At 34.6% G+C, this 17,860-nt stretch overlaps 1 protein-coding gene across 15 annotated transcripts in view; it reads right to left on the bottom strand.

Annotated features, from left to right (window-relative positions):
- Positions 1 to 4,256: 4,256 nt before the first annotated feature.
- AGFG1 (ArfGAP with FG repeats 1) overlaps positions 4,257 to 17,860 on the bottom strand; it is a 70,356-nt gene continuing 56,752 nt past the window's right edge. For 4 of the 15 annotated variants that reach the window (XM_059051763.2, XM_059051757.2, XM_059051760.2 and 1 more), the window contains 6 exons: positions 15,910 to 15,989; positions 15,588 to 15,680; positions 10,260 to 10,307; positions 8,169 to 8,327; positions 7,217 to 7,308; positions 4,257 to 6,480 (listed from right to left, as the gene is read on the bottom strand). In XM_059051763.2, coding sequence (XP_058907746.1) covers positions 6,421 to 6,480; positions 7,217 to 7,308; positions 8,169 to 8,327; positions 10,260 to 10,307; positions 15,588 to 15,680; positions 15,910 to 15,989 — 532 coding nt within the window. In that variant the 3' untranslated portion in view covers positions 4,257 to 6,420. Of the gene's footprint in view, positions 6,481 to 7,216; positions 7,309 to 8,168; positions 8,328 to 10,259; positions 10,308 to 15,252; positions 15,348 to 15,587; positions 15,681 to 15,909; positions 15,990 to 17,860 lie in introns of those variants that run through there. The other 11 variants (XM_059051759.2, XM_059051761.2, XM_067027066.1 and 8 more) reach the window with 4 other exon arrangements.

The raw sequence follows: 17,860 nt of genomic DNA, 5'->3' as shown, positions 1-17,860 counted from the left end.
AATGGTGACTACTACCAGGAAATAAGATTAGGGGTGTGAAGAACTAAAAATAGTTCACTATTTTCCTTTTAAATTTCAATAGGCAGTAGAGTAACTAAAAATCCAATTACAAAAAATACTGTCTTAAAACCAAGCTAGACCAACATGGATTTCGAGAACATCGAAATATACGGAAAAATAACCAAGTTAAACAAAGAGAACCAAGTTATAAAACCACACATTTAAAATAAGGGAGGACAGTGAGAGGCATGTAGAGAAAGAGGTATATAAAATAAATGTTAACATTTCTGGAAGACTATACAAAAACACAAGAAACTGTATTTCTCTGGGATGTGGGAATCAAGTCCCAGGAAGGAGACATACTTTTTCACTTTGTATATTGCATACTTTTAAAACATCATAAACATGTATTATTCTATGGTAACATAAAAAAACCTTTAAAGTCTTTAAAAAACCTGATTGTACCCACAGCATTCTATGAAACACTGCATAACATCAATTCGCAATCCTCTGCTGCCTTTTACTTAATGGTCATTTAGTCAAAATTAGAAGGCTCGTTGGGGTGTTTGCTTTCTCTGTCCCTCCAACTCAAGATTGGGGGAAATGTTGAGAATTTAGTTTAACTCTCATTGCCTAAACTGTAATTAAAAAATTAATCAATGGACATCTGAATCACCAATTAAAATATCTTATCTAGGATCACTTTTCCTTGTTACAAAAGCCTGAATCACTGCACACTCTGTTTTCGTTAAACTCTATAGCCCTGTGAGTTGGACAAGCACAGATTTCAAATATATAGTTAAATATATATTGAATTTTTATCCATTGGCATAAAATAAGCAAAATACACAGAGGTTATCAAGTTTGAAAGGAAATACATTTTTGGCAAGAGTCTTCACGAGAAAATATCATCATAAATTCAAATCCTACAGGACTGACTCCAAAATTAGAACAGTTAAGAGGTGGCGTAAGAAGAGCCCTTTTATGTCTACTCAGGATTTGCCAATTCAAAGGCCTTAAAACATGCTTGAACGTTTGAGGTTCAGAACACTGTGAGAGGTAGGCTAGTGGCCACTTTGAGAGTCGAATACCCTTCAAACTATATAAAATCGGAGTTTTTAAAACACTGTGATGGTCAAACAAAACACAACTGCAGACAGAATTCAGAGTATATGCCATGAATGTGCAACCTCTACATTAGCACAATAACTGGACTTTTTAAAACCAGAATTCACAATACTTGGGTCTTTCCAGATTAAATACTTCAGTGCCCAGTACACTTCCAGAAGTAAACTAGTGTTCAAATGTTTTCTGGATTAACAACATAAAACAAAAGGTTCTTCAAACATTGGATACAATCACCAAATCACCAGTATATTTAATGAACTGGGTTGTGGGATTACACATCAGTGCTGTGTGCTGGAGCTGGCCTGCAAAGAAGACTGGTGTGTGTCTCTTTCTAATGCCAAATTTAATGATATCAGATTGGTAGGTGTAATCAGCCATGGTGAGAGTATTTATAACCACAAATGTCAGTACAACACTACAAAACAGGGCACTTTTTCATAAGAGAAAAGCATTCACCAGCACAATATATGACCAGTTCATCTTGGTCATATGTTCATTTGTTCAAATGTACCACATCAAATTTTTAATGACGTTTTAAAATATACAAAGAAAAAATTTTAAAATGAAGATAAATTCAATACAACAGGCTAATGTAGTAACACAGATGTTAGTAACAGCACCCTTTCAAAAGTAAATTTTACTGCTGTGTAGGGCACAGACTTTATCAATAAAGTTGAAATGTTTCACAAAATAGGAGTCCCTGTGATACTTCAGATGTCTCTTTAGTTTAAAACCTGATCCACTAATTATCCCATTAACTTGTAAAGTTTAAATAAAACCCTAGAGAATAAACTGTACTGATTTCAGCAAATTATGAAGAGAACCCAAATTAAAAATGATTAAGTTTAATTAGGTATATAGGATATAGAAAGCAACTCTCTCAGAATTTCCTAAGATTTTATTAAAAATCTACTTACACATAAATGTAGACAGCATTTTAATCCAACAATAAAATATTTGCTCCCCAGAGCAAAAGCTCTGTCATTAGCCTGTGCCTTGCTTCTTTCATCCTTAAAGTATGAGTCCACTTTAAGGACTGTATGAGATAATACGTGAAAAGCATTTAGCAAGTTTCTGATACATTGAAAGAGCTTAATAAGCCACACTCTGTAATACCACCACCAGGTTCTTTTCAAGTCATTATTTTTGAAGAAATATACCTTTATAAACTCCCCTAGAGATGAATTTTCTGATACGAGTCTGAGACAACAAGTGGAGGCTAAACATGAGGTGAGTCGTTCTGAACATGAGTTCAGCAGAGGAGCACAAATATATGGACAAAGAGGCCCCAGAAGGAAGGCACAGGCCGGCCTGGGGACGGCAGCGTGTTCTGCGGTGTGCCAACAGCAGCAGCAACAGAGCCAGAGCTTTTTGTGCTGACTGTGTACCATAAGTTACCTTTTACAAAGTCACTCTGTCTTCAAAAGAATTTTAAAACATTCTGTTTAAATGAGAAGCAACAAGTGCTCTCTCTAAAAATGGACAAGGTATAAAAAAAAAACACTGGGGGAGAAAACCATAGCAAACCTCCTTCTTAAGAAGTAAACACATTCCTTCAATTGTAGCCGACTTCCTGGAGGGTAGTGATTTCTGTTAGAGAAATCCAATTTTCATTTTATATATATATATATATATATATATATATATATATATATATATATATATACACACACACACACACACACACACATACACAAAGCTAAAATTCTTCGTTAACTATAAGCATAGGAGAGAGAAGAAATTATTCTTCATTTTGAACTTTCTTTAACAAGGTGTTTTAATTTTTAAATAGCTATTTGATACTCCCCTGAAACAAGCAATTTCAAAGTGGTCAGAATAGTAAATAATTCCCAAATAAACAGTCATAACCAGGAATCAGAACTTGTAATATCCCTTTTAAAAAGGAGATATTCACTAATTTCATCATTACTGAAATACAATCAAATAAAATTAAAACCCAGAAAACAGTGTTTAAAAAGTTTACAATTTCAAATGAAATTTCAATTCTTCCCACCAAGCCAACAAAAACACTTAGAAGTTCAGGGAGTAGCATATTTACCCTGAAACCAAACACTGTTGTTCCAGAAAATACAAACGTAAAGTATAGTGTGGTCTCAGGACCCTTGAGGGTCCCCCCAAAACGCAAGGTCAAAACTACTTTCATAATACTAAAATGTTATATGTCTGTTTCACTCATGGTTTCACAAGTGCACAGTGGAGTTTTCCAGTGCCCACATGCCATGTCACATAAAAAGAACTGTCATGCAGAAGTAGTATGAGAATCCCACTGCTTCTATTAGGCCAGATATTAAAGAGATGTGCAAAATGTAAAACAATGGTTTTCTAGATAACTGTGGAAAACAGTAATTTGTCATCAAAAAGGGTATTTATGTTAACATGTAATGAATGGGTTTATTATCGTTATATTTAAATGAATAAACATACTTTAAAAAATCTCAGTATTAATTTCTAATACAACAAATTCTGAGCGATATAAGTTACATAAACAAAAGCTCTTTGGGGATCTTCAATAACTTAAGACTTAATAATAGTCCTGAGACCAAACTGTTTCAGAACTCTTGGTACTGTGACAGGAAAGCAGCCAGTTACTGCTTCTATTTTACCAATTTACAGGAACTGTACCAACGAGGATGTATACTGGGAGCAGGGGCAGCACACAAGTAAAGAAAGCACTGATCATCAGCTTCTTCAAATTTACAGAAAGAATTATTCTACAGAAGAAAGTGATTACCTAATCTCTATTTTCACAAAAATGAGAGTAAAATATGCCTTTAAACTAATCAATAAAGTTTGTCACCCTAAAAGAAAAAGAAAATTTTCTTTCCTCAGCAAACAGAGAAGACCTGACTCAACTAGTAAAAATCAGGAAACTCGAGTCTTCATCCTTGCCACCTCTGAGTATTTTCTCCTCTTCAGTGCTCAACACAATTCTGATGGTCAGTGCAAAACCAGAAGCAAATCTGAATATGAAATTCTAACTGAAGATTTTAATCCACATCAAATCTGGATCACTTCTTACACTAAGCATTTCAATTTCACAAGTTTTCATTTAAAGTCAACAAGAGTTCCCACTTAATTACAAACCTCAAGATTTACCCAGAAAAAAATAGTCTTTAAAATTATTTTATTAACAACTGTTTAATTTACTTGTTCCTTAGATGGAAAGCCTGGTAGGTTAATTGAATAATGGCCTACAATTTTATAGCATAACTTTGTACACGAGTTGATTGGGACCCAATACAATCTAAAACATAGGAATCCAAAGACATTTCTTAAGAATTCCCTCCATGAGAAGGGGTCTGGAAGGACACCCCCAAAATGCAGACATTTCAAGTATACACCAAGACACACCCAGACCTTTGCAGCATTCATTTAATTCTAAGAAGCATACTGCTCAGAAAAGGGGCAGAGATTTCCCAATTATCTTGCTTATCAAAATAGTTCCGATAACTATACATTCAGCTAGATATGCACTGGACAGCAATGTTTCAAGAAGTCTGGAACTCTACACAGATTTTAATATAGTATGAAAACAACTCCTGTAGTCACCATTCGAAAAGGTATTCAACATGAATAAATAATGTTTGAGGAAACTGATGTTCACCTCTTTTAATACCAAGCTTAATACCAAGCTTTAAAAACAATTTAAAACACTATAAGAAAAATTTTCAAACATGTATCACATATTTATATATGTAACCTCACCTTTTCTTGATGACACAGAGTCACAGTAATAGACAATTATCAGAAGAAGATGTAATATACTGATGCCCTCTAAGCTGGGCTGGCTGTCCCTACACTAACTGGTCTTTGACAATATATGCTTTTGGTCTGGGAAATCTATTCATCAAAACTTAACATAAAGACAAATGCATGAGCTCTAACGTACAGATACTGTGACTTACATGGGCTACTCAAGGCATTTTTTTAAAAAAAACGATTACAAGTTTCTCAGTTGTGTTCTGTTTTGATGGGATTGCCAGATTATCACTGGATGAATGAGGCATTATATAAATATTTAAACAAGTTCATTTGAATATTAACATAAAGCTATAACTAAACATTAGTATTGTTGCCTTTTTAAACAAAGTATTCTATAACTTTAAGGTAACACTGGGTTCCAGTTTCCTTCCCCCCAGAAATGAACATAAACAAATGTCCTATTAATATCAGTTTTCCAAACAAAGAAAAAAAAACTGAGGTGCAATCATGTCACAGTTAATGCATGTCTGCTTCCAATACATTCAAAGACAGTATTAAAAAAAAAAATCAATAGTTAAAATAAGCCTTTTGCAGTCTGAGAATTCAAGATACTTTAAAAAAATTTGTAAATACACATACATGCAAATTCTTCATATATACAAATTTTCACAAAATTAAGAAGTTGCAAAGAAATCAGAAGGATTACGGTGAATCTAACAAGCTATATTTAAATGCTTTACCACTGACATATTCCTGAACATAGCAGTTTTAATAAATTTTCTACATGGCCTTTTTATAAAATTTTCTCTTTTAGACATAAAAGTTAGTCACTAGAAGTCTTCTGAAATTCTAATTTAAGAATTCAAGATGTTCTCAATTCACTACTGATATTTAAGGCCACTTTGGTAAAGGCATTGCAGCAAGAACACAAAAACAATAGCATATTTTCTAGTATTTATTTTTTTTCACCTGCAAACTGTAGCAAAACATGATCAGCTTTATTATGCAGACAGGTATCCCTCTACATTTTTAAAGAATTTAGGCATGTATAAATAGAAGAGCTCTTTAGAAAGGAAAAATTCAAGAATGAATAAAACCTTCCAATTTTGACTCTGTCACTTTCCAGAAGCAATGGTTAAAGTGATTTTAGGTCATTCGTTCCAAGATATATGACAGCACCTTAAAAGTGGCTGATCTATTTCCCCAGTAACATTTCTCACATAACAATGTGTTAAAGTTACAAATACTGATATGCACAAATAGCTAATTTCTAAGAAAAATATGTACAGTACTGCAGCATAATGAATGTGGTATCTGCAATAACTTAATATTAGCCAATTTTTAATATACATGATACCGCTACTTTTTTTGCCAATTCACAGGTTAAAAGTTGTTACTGGAGCCCTCTGTTTTGCTCATATTTCCTGATGTTTAATACACAATGCAGGCTTTTTAAAGACTTCTCTTGTGTTTAAAGCTAAGATCAGTGAAACAAGACAACAGTGCAAGAGGCAGAGAGATGTAATGTGACCATGTAAAAGTTCGTTCCAGTAAAGTGTCTATATAAGGCTATAAGAAAGGATTGGTTGATGAGCTTCCTGTTGGAAATTGTCCTGTCGGTGCACCAGTCTAAAGGAAAACATAAGACAAAATAAATAAATAAACAAATAAGAGTGTGTGGAGAAAATATGAAAATATTTAATGTTATTTAATTAACTAGTATTTAGATTAGGAATTATTTCGTAATTATTGGCAATCACATTTATTCATTATTGTTTTTAGCAATATAATGTAATAAAGCAATAGGTTATCAGGTACCGTGTTGTGCCTCTTATAGCCATTATTTCATATAATTCTCATAATAGATGCTAAGAAGGGACCTGGCCCTAAAAAAATACATTTATGATTCAAACCAAACCTGACTCCAGGATTCCTTTTTCACATTGTTCACTAAATCTACAGCCTCTCATAAAGCATTATTTTGACAAGAAAGGAGACAAGTTTCATGTTTAAAATAGCTTATTTACTGTCAGTGCTTTGATTTGCAACTGATTGTGTTTTCTGGGGTTTTTTTTTGAATTTTATTTTTTTATACAGCAGGTTCTTATTAGTTATCCATTTAATACATATTAGTGTGTATATGTCAATCCCAATTTCCCAACCAATTCATCACACCCGCCCCCAGCCCGCCACTTCCCCCCTTTAATGTGTTTTCTTAAATCAAAAAGGGATCATGCACAATGGCTGCCTCGATTTGTAATCTTGCAGAATACCAAAGAGCATCTAGGAGGAATCACATCCTGCTTTTCCCAATTTGAAAACAATGCAACAACTTATAAAGTACTTAAAATTGCATCTCACTTACCATAAAAGGATTACTAGATACTCCAGCAGATGCAACTTGACCAAAAGGGGTTACCACTGGCTTTGTTTGTCCAAATGCTGCAAAACCTGCACCTTGTTCAAAAAAACCCACCAATTATAACCATACCTTTGAGACAATCTGATGCTTATAAAGCTTCATAATGAGTTTCAGAAAAATTCCTACCAGAGCAACAATTAAAAAAATCAATGTTAAACTGTTGAGTCTCAGGCTCTTTCAAATAGCAGTTAAACTTCCACTGGCATGTCTTAAAGAGCTTACACTGACTCTCCAGAAATGGTTAATTCCAGTTTGTCTCAGCTAAGTGAATTGTTGACAAAAGATTTAATCAAGAGATAAACTTGTGACTATTTGAGAGGGGCTGTGATCCAGGGATTTCAAACTTTAGCAAATGAGTGAAATGGGCTCCCCCCCAAAAAAAAACAAACAATAAAACCAAAAAAAACAAAAACTGGTCTCTAGTGAATCTTCCTGAAAACAAGTAACAAACTCCAACCACAACACAGTTATCTATTTAGAAAATGAGTTTATGTCACCAAAAAAAACCCAAAACAACAACAGAAAACGTACATGAAATGGAACAAAAACAGTTCTCCAATGCAAAACAAACAAAAACACTCTAGGTCTATAAAGTTTCCTTTTAAAATCAAGAGGCATATTAGAACACAGAAGATATAAGAAAGACACTGGAGATTCTGAGAAAGAAGAGGTACTCTTTAGTCCCTGATTTCTCCTAAACCTGGTCACAAAAACTTACTAAATCACTCAATTTTCTGTGGCCCGAATCACCAAAGGCGTCTATATTTGTGTAGTAAACACTCAGCAGGTAATGCTACAGCATTCTCTAGATAAGTCTTTTTGTCCAAGCATTCATATTCTGATACATAAAGGATACCTGCAGTGGACCTACAGCTAGCCGAATGTTAGATCTTACCGTTGGGCTGCTGAGAAAAAGCTGTCTGCGGAGGGAAAGCTGCCTGGGCTGGGAAGGCCGGCTGCTGGAAGCCGCCACTAAAGCTGGTGGGAAGACTGTACGGAGCGGGAGCCCCAAACCCCGCAGGCATGCTCAAGGACGCAGTGCCAAAGGTCGCCGCTGGCCGGAGAAAAGAAAGGCTGGTCACTCACAAGCGAACGGTAGGGCCTCCTATGCTCATACTCAACATTATGAAACAGACATCATTTACCTTGAAAACAGTAAGATGCATTTTAAATTCCAAAACTCCCAACAAACTTAATAGTAAGTTTTAGCTCCAGTTTAACATAATCTGTATTTGTTCTCCTGAAACCAATGACCAGAATGAAACTAATAAAGCTATCATCTGAAACCACAAGAAAACTTCTCAGAGTAGTTGTATACAGTTTTTGAGTCTAATCAGCAGTCGACTTTCAAAGTCCATCATCATGCAATTCACATGTATACTAGTATATACATTTTTAAGTTTTGTTTTGCTATATGCAGTAAAAAAAGTCAAACATTTAATTGTATCCAGTGAATTGTCTGCTATAATGTAATATATGTGTTCCTGGAAAAACATTTAAAAGCTCTGCAAAATAGTTCACTATAAATAAAACTTACAAGAGAAATGGGGTCTCAGGCAGGCCACTCAAAACCTATGCAGCTTTCTAACCCAAGGCAAAAAAAAGGGGTGGGGCCGGGGGGGGGGGGGGTCCTAATAAAAACACTAACACAATTAAACTGAAAACATACAGACTCCCATTCCTTTTTCTTGGGAAAGTAAAGGAACACTGCTTTGGGGTATAAGGGGTATAAGGAAGGTTAGGTTAGGACTGATGAGTTATACAAACTGGGGCAGATTACATAAAAATTGAACAGAAAGTGAAATAAGCATCCTTACAAGAAACAAAGAATGTAAGGTGAATGACACTGTGTCCAATAACTTCTCCATGGCTTGCCGTGTCCAGCCACTATAACTTGATGGACTAAAGCATTCATTCACAAGTTGGGGAAATTCGTGTGTGAACTACAGCTATATATATATACATGGTATGCTGCCATCATTCCCCCCATTTACGAATCACTTATGAACTAATTCACATTATTACACTATCATATTATTATATTATTTATATAAACACACGTAGTAGCAGAACAGTATATTACTTTTTGCTAGTGAAGATTCAAAATAGAACCTTCCAACTATGTTGTAGGAAAAGCCTAAGTGAAATAAGAGCCAATAATGGTGCTTTTAATACAGAACACTAGTAATGACATAGTGAAATATTTTCAGCACGATGCTATCAAAAAAACATAATTCACTGAATTTCCTGATTTTAAGAAAGAATTACCAACTTGATTGCTGATTTAAGGCACAAGAAATTAATACTAAAAGTGCTACACAGAATTATCTTTTATTTAAAAAAAACTAAAAATCATGTTACAGATGTTGCCCAAAGTAATTCTCATAATCCTAATTTTTACAACAGTGCAATTCTCCGCAATGAACCTAATTAGATTTTCCAATTTTAAATATTACTTTTTATTATTGATAAGAAAAAAGGGGAACTAAGCCACTGGGAAGCAAGTGAATTAAAGAATAATAAGCACACTGCAAGGGAAACAGGAGGATTTCAGAACAGACAACAATGCACTGACATAACTTTGAAAAATCACTTTTAAAGAAAGCAGTATAAAGCAAAAGTTGGATACAGTTAAGCAAAACCAAACTCCATGGAATAATGTGGTAAAATGGTTTGGTACATCGAAAAGGTGTGTCACTCAAAGTACTATGAATTCAAGCTTAAGAAAAATAATTGAGAAAGCTATTAACATTCTAATGTGACCATGGAGGTAAGCAATATGCTTTTCAGTATTAAAATGCCACAGAAGATTTTCATGTAACTTTAAATATAATGTATTCCCAATGCCACACATCCATGACCACTCCATTTTAAAACATGGAAAAAACTTAATTCCACATGCAGGGATCCAGAACACCAGCAGAAGCTTCCACAAGCAGGTAGACAAATTGCCACACAAATCTAGATATTAGTTGTGGCCACCTACCAAAATGAGCGTGAGGAAACACTTGAGAATGCATTGCTCCAGAAAGGCCTTATGGAAAGCCATAAAGAGACCAATGTCAATTAACTTATGAATAACTACTGGCAAAATAAAAGTAAATTTGTTTCATTAAGATGTTCTAAAATTAGAATATACTGTTACAAAGTAGGTAGCATAAGAATACATAATAAAGACACATCCAACAGAGTCTTTTTATTTCAATTATATTCATGACAGTAGTATTTACACTGTTAGAAATAAAGGGGAGATTAGAATAATACCAGAAAAACAAATATCAAATGAAGAAACATTTATGAAATCCATCTTTTAAACAAATAACATTTTTTTATGTGAAGATACAATAATATCCATAAAAAGACTTTCTAGGCCTCACCACTTACACCCAAAAATGTTATTCATAGGATCATCTAAAATGATCTAGCATCTACCTTTAGCATCTAAAAAGTCAAATCTAAAAAAATAAAAATAGGGCTTCCCTGGTGGCGCAGTGGTTGAGAGTCCGCCTGCTAATGCAAGGGACACGGGTTCGTCGTGCCCCGGTCCGGGAAGATCCCACGTGCCGAGGAGCGGCCAGGCCTGTGAGCCATGGTCGCTGAACCTGCGCGTCCGGAGCCTGTGCTCCACAACGGGAGGGGCCACAACAGTGAGAGACCCGCGTACCGCAAAAAAATAAATAAATAAAATAAAGTAAAATAAAAACTCAAATCTTGGAGAAAGCACTTGAATAATGTTTGATTGTTTTATTTATGACTCCATACATTAACTAGAAAAGCCTAATGATAACTCAAGTGAACTAATTAAACATTACGCAGGGTAAATTATTCAATGTAGTTCATTAGAAAGGCGAGCAGCACTTTCAGTTGAAAATATGATGGCTAAAAAGCGAGAGAAAAGAAAAATACATCTTGTGCAGATCTTACCTGGCATGACTGAGGTCAGACAGGTTACATATAAATAAATGTAATTAACAGAAAACAAATTTAGGTTGTTAAGTACCAGAACCACAGTTTTAACCATCTGGAGTGGGGTTGTTTCTAAAATATATGGCCATGCATTTTAAATTAACATACTTAACACCAACTAAATTTGGTGAAACAAAGCAACTGAGAGATTAGAGCGGTTTTGTCTTGGTTCTGTAGTTTTCTAATTACAGGATACCACAACTTCTTTAAGGCTCAGTTTCCTCATTTGCAAACAGGGGGTGGAGGGACAGGGATAGTATAATACGTATCTACTTTACAAAGCTGCTGTGATTAAAAGTGCTACAGAGTAAATATCCAAGGAGTGTTATTTTTTCTTGCTAACTTAAAAAGATGTTTACAGCGTGTTCTAAATTCAACAAAAGGTTGACTGAGGGGGAAGGGTTCTGAAACAAGTTTGGTCACTTTATGTTTATCTCCTTTCTTAGAGCACTTTATAAGCTCTGAGAAATCTTGCATTAATAATACTGGTTAAATTCTGTTTAACTCAGCATTTCCCATCAATATTTGGGCGTAGAATCCCCTTCCACGAAGTACTGATAACACCATCTCAGGACACATGTTCTACAAAATAGGCTTTGGCAAAAACTGACTTTTAGTCAACAGTGATTGTTAACCAGTATTAATTTCTGTACCTCAACCTGCAACAATGATGCCTAGTCCTGCCTGGGCTGCTATAAAAATATTTTAGGGGCTTCCCTGGTGGCGCAGTGGTTGAGAGTCCAGCCTGCCAATGCAGGGAACATGGGTTCGTGCCCCGGTCCGGGAAGATTTCACATGCCGCGGAGCCATGGCTGCTAAGCCTGCACGTCCGGAGCCTGTGCTCCGCAACGGGAGAGGCCACAACAGTGAGAGGCCCGCGCACCACACCAAAAAACAAACAAACAAAAAGTAGACTTGTTTTAACAAGCTTTTTGATATATAATTCCCATATCATACAATTTGTCCACTTAAAGGGTAGAATTCAGTGTTCTTTTTTCTAACATATTCACCAGGTGTACAACCATCATCACAATCTAATTTTAGAACATTTCATACCCCCCTCACTAAAAGAAATTCCATACCTATCAGCTCTCCATTTTGCCCCACCTACTTTCTATAGATTTGCCCATTCTGAACAGATTATAAATGGAATCATATATTATATGTCACTCTGTGACTAACTTCCTTTATTTAGCCTAATGTTTTCTAGGTTCATCCATGTTGTACCATGTATCAGTACACGTCATTACTTTTTATTATCAAACAAATTCCACTGTACGGCTATACCACATTTGGTTTATTCATCCGTCAGTGGATGGACACCTGGGTTGTTTCCACTTGTTGGCTATTAGGAATAACGCTGCTGTGAACATTTGTCTACAAGTTTTTGTGTGGATATGTTTCATTTACTTTCCTATGAGTGGAATGAGCGGAACCAGTGGAAACAGTGCTGGTTTAGAAGCACTCTGTGTACTAATACTAGATTAGTCATTGATTAATTTTGGACCCTAACCTTAAGGCGGGGGGTGGGGGTGAGGGTGAGAATCTTTTAAAATCATTTTTTCATTAAATGAAAAGTTAGAAAATAAAGGTACTCATTCAGGGACAAAGGAGAGATTTAAGAGTTATAAGAGAACTTCCTAATAACTGAAAATTATATTAACTTTATTAATTAGATTTAAGGACTCAAGTGCTCTGGAAAAAGAATGCTTAATATTATAGAATCATAAAATAAAAAAGGTCTTAACCCCCACTGGCTAGTCTACTGAAGGTTTTTTTTGTGTGTGTGTGGTATGCGGGCCTCTCACCGTTGTGGCCTCTCCCGTTGCAGAGCGCAGGCTCCAGACGCGCAGGCTCAGCGGCCATGGCTCACGGGCCCAGCCGCCCCACGGCATGTGAGATCCTCCCGGACCGGGGCACGAACCCGTGTCCCCTGCATTGGCAGGCGGACTCTCAGCCACTGCGCCACCAGGGAAGCCCTACTGAAGGTTTTTATATAACATGGTAAAAGAAAGCCCAAAAGCTTTGTAAATGCAGGAAAAAAGTTATTATTAAAATGTGCATTTTAAGAATGAAATACATCAGTAAAGCTTTTTAAATAGTTCACATTGAACTATTATCAATAACCTCTTTCAAAAGCTACCTCAAATGGAATTTAACAATACTAATATATTTGTGAAGAACACAAAATATTTCCTAAAGAACTAATATTAATTTTGATGGTATAAAAACAACACTGGAAATACCTAAGCACAGTGTATTTGTCAAAGTGTTGTTTATATTTCAGCTTCAACAGAAACAAGTTATATAGTTAACATTTACTTTGACTTAGTCAATTCAATAATAACCCAGTAAAGATGATCAATGTGATAAATCAAAATGGTTTATAAGGGGAAAAAATTTTTTACCTTGAAATAAAAATTTGTGGACACAGTAGGTTTACCTTTCAATAAATTTTGCTTAGGCTAAATTAAAATTACTTTATATCATCTGAACATACTTTGTACACTTTATATTATTTCACATCCCATGTAGAACCTTAACTTTAAAGGACTTTCATATTCCAAATAATTGGGGCGGGGGGGTGGGCCCTTAGCTCTAATAACAGAACCAGTCTGGAGGTACAGTCATGAAAGGAAAAGAACAGGAATGGTTTACCAAGTACACACAATAATGCAAAGACCACGCATGGTGATTTACATCATCCGATTCTCACAACAGCCCTGCCAGAGAATCGTGTTCACATTTTACAGAAAAGGACAACAATAAGGTTCTGAGGAGTTACATCAACATAACCTTGGTCAAGATATAACTTGAGTTTCCATCCTTCAGTTGTCAAATGGGGTTATAATAGCTATAAACATCTCAACGATATCTTGCAAATAATATATCTTCCTATCACTTTTCCTCCATTCATTAAAAAAACAATATACAGAAAGCATTTTTAGGATTACCTAGCAAGAAAATCTAAATCAGGATTTGAACACAAAACTGGCTGTACCCAAAGCATACGCACTTAACTTTTCTGAGCCTCAGTTACCTCAGCTGTCAAAGAGTGATTAAAACATTTATTTGATGAGAGTGAAGAGGACTAAATGAGAAAATGTAGAAAACCCTGTGTCATGAGACATTTTATAAATTCATTCCACGAAGCCAAAATAATATGCTTAGAAACAAATATTACATATGTCACAAGTGTTGTATAAATATTTTGTCCAAAACTCAACAGAAAATTTGAAACAATCACTGATTATGTATATTTGAATTAAAATAAACCATTAAAAAAATCAAATTATGTGCAAAATTCAAATAGTTATCAAACATCTATTATGTGAGATATCAACAGATTATGACTGAAGACATTTATACGAGAAGGAAAGTTATGGTTCAAACTCCCAATATCACATATTCTCAACCTTGACAAGGACAAAAAGATATGCTAGTAATTACCAATTCTTAATGGTGCAAATTTATAGTGATGTTACAAACACCTTAATCTCTCAAAATATCACATCAACAAAGGCTATAACTGAAGTTCAAAGCTTTAGTTCTAAAATTAGCTAAATCTAAAAACAAAACTGACAAGTTCAGCTTAATGGGTATTGGGCCATACCACATGCACTCGATAATATTCCAAGGTACTGGCAAATAACTCTGGTGTTCAGGGTAATTAGACAAAAATCAAAGAGGTACAATACAAGAAATATGTAGCTGGCTTACACTGTGGACCAGAAAGAAAATAAGGGAGAGTGATAGAGGATTTTTTTAAAAATATCAGAAAAGAAAATATTCAAATGTTATACCACAAATTAAACCAGTTTCCCACAACCTAAAAAAATGTGAACACCTAAAAGAAATATGTACTAAAAAAAGACCTCATTATTAAGATCTCATGTAATAATACCCATCTATTCCTTGCAATCCCATGAAAAGGAAAAAAGCAAAAAAACTTACACATTTTTTTCTATTAAGACTGAGTTATAACCAATAATTGTGAAACCAGACCAACAAATAAGTCAGAATTACAATGTTCAAGTACCATCTCTGTCATATATTGGCTGTGGGCTTTAAGGCTTTAACTCTCATCTCCATGCTTGGGCTTCTGCACCTGAAAAACGAAAGCTTTGAGTGGTGGGTGCTAGATAACTTCTCTGGTCCATTTTCAAATACTAAATTCAAGGATTTTATAAACTTTCAGCTACTATATGTCTTTAAGGACAAAACTAATCCACTTTACAGTCACTTCAGTAAGAAAGGAACCTTATTTTCCGATGTTCTTCATATGGTGTCTTTGCAATACATACCTTTTCCAAAGCTTACTGTTCTATAATTTATATTTATTTCTTACCTGTTGTTCCTCTGGCATTGGTCTGAAATGGATTTGTAGAAGATGCCACAGAAGGACCAGCAGCAGCAACAAATGGATTTGTGGAAGGTGTAGCTTTAAAAAATTATAAAATACACTATAAAATCCTAATGCATTTGTATTCAATTATTTAAAGTATTTGTTCATAAATTTATGAAGATAGAAAACTAGAGCTTTCTGATAATAAACTGGTGCTTTGATTGTCTTCTGGTATCCCTAAGAAAATGCAATACAATATATATTAGGGTTCTTTATAAAAACCAGTACATATATATATATATATACACACACCAGAAACACGTACCTCCAAATGGAGCAGGCACACTTGAAGAAGCAGGCTGTGTCTGTGCAGAAGCACCCACTGGCACTGTTCCAAAAACATTACTGAAAACAAGTATTGAAAGAGTTCATGCTTTGAGGGGGAAAAAAAGCAACGGTAATCTATCTACAAGGTAGCCATAAAATACGGAAACAAATAATACTGAATATATCATGTATCACATCAGTTCTCATACTTTAAGTCTCAGAACTCATTCACATTCTAAACAATTATTGAGAAACCCAAAGAACTTTAAGGTTGCTGTATTTACCAATATATATTGTACATCAATTAAAACAAATTTAAATAATTTTATTCATTTAAAAATAACAATAAAGCCATTACATGTTAACCTAAGTAGCATTTTCATAAGTAACTATATTTTCTAAAACAAAAGGAACCTAATGAGAAGAGTAACACTGTTTGATATTTTTACAAATCTCTTTAATGGCTGGCTTAATATATGATCAATCTGTTGTAATGTTGTTTAGGTTGATGCATATGAAGAAAAACTGGCCTCACATGGTAACATAGTTGAACAAAACAGGAGAATTTTAACACCTTTTCCAGATAACTGTAGATATCTTCCTTGACATCATACAAAAAACACCAGGGATAGTTTCCTAAAGGTTAGTTGCAATATGCAATTTGAAACCATTATCAATGGACTTTTATGTAAAGTAACATCCACTAGTCTATCTTACACTTTAAATGAATCTTTTACTAACTTTATATCATTTGGAAAATACTTGATGCCAATCTCCAAAATGTCAACATATTTCCCTATGCAAAATAAAAAAATTACCATCATTAATATCACCATCCATCTCATCAGAAAAAGTAAAGCTTAATTTTAAGCCCATGGTGGCCCCTAAATTTTCCAAAATTCTACTATTTGTTTGAGAGTATGTATTTTAAGTAGTTATTTTCCTTAAAGTGACAGACTTAAAATTTCATTTTTGAGAAAATGTCTACCAAACATCCAAATCTGAATAACTATGGTTTGTCTATCATACTTTCAAGGAAAAATGGTGTTCCATAAAACAAGTGGCTGGTTCATTCCACAACTCAAACAACCATACAAACTGATTTTACTCAAGACAGCTTTATACTTCAGTATATAGCAGAACTACCTGATGCATAACTTACTTCAACACACAGAAAATTAAGAAGACATATTTAAGGGTCAAGACTTAAATTCCTTTACTGTTTCATAAAGCATATTCATAATAAAAGCTGCATCAAAAATATTCCTAAGTAAAACTGAATGTGTGGTGGTAAGGAATATGATGACTATTTGTACGGCTTGGTGCCAAAGCTGTAAACCAATGCTAAGGCACCTGCAAGTTTTACCTGTCATAGTTTTTGCACCATCAATACAAATGTCAATTACTGAAAACACAAACAACCGCTCAGAATTATTATGAATTTAGGTTTTAACCTCACAGACCTTTTGAATAGGTCTCAGGTACTTCAAACATTCCATGGGTTACACTCTAGGGGCCATTTATGATTATAATATAATACCAATAAACCATTTCATTACATATACCTGTCTATGTTTCCAGACTTTATGACCACCTTGCTATAGTCCACTATTATATATGTGTAATGTAGACAACATTAATAAAGCAAAAAATATATAAATACTCTAAATTTTATTCTTTGGATTCAATTTTTTCCACCTGCCATACAGAAAATTTGTTACTGGAGAGTGAGCCAAACGAGTTAATGTTACAATCCTACCATTTCTCTCTGGAAAAGGTGCTAAAGGGAAATAAAAAGCTACTCGGGATAACATAAAAGAAGAGACAAGCTGCAGGAATGGAAAGCTAAGAGATGGGGTAAGACACTGTACAGGCAAGTCACCTGTACTTCTAGGTCTGCGTCCTTGACCCAAAGATGAAAAAGTCAAAACTAGAAGAGTTTTTAAAGA

This window comes from Kogia breviceps, chromosome 2, assembly GCF_026419965.1.
Source record: "Kogia breviceps isolate mKogBre1 chromosome 2, mKogBre1 haplotype 1, whole genome shotgun sequence".
NCBI lineage: Eukaryota > Metazoa > Chordata > Mammalia > Artiodactyla > Physeteridae > Kogia > Kogia breviceps.
Note: the sequence above shows the minus strand (reverse complement) of the source record. Positions and strands in the feature narration are given on the sequence as shown.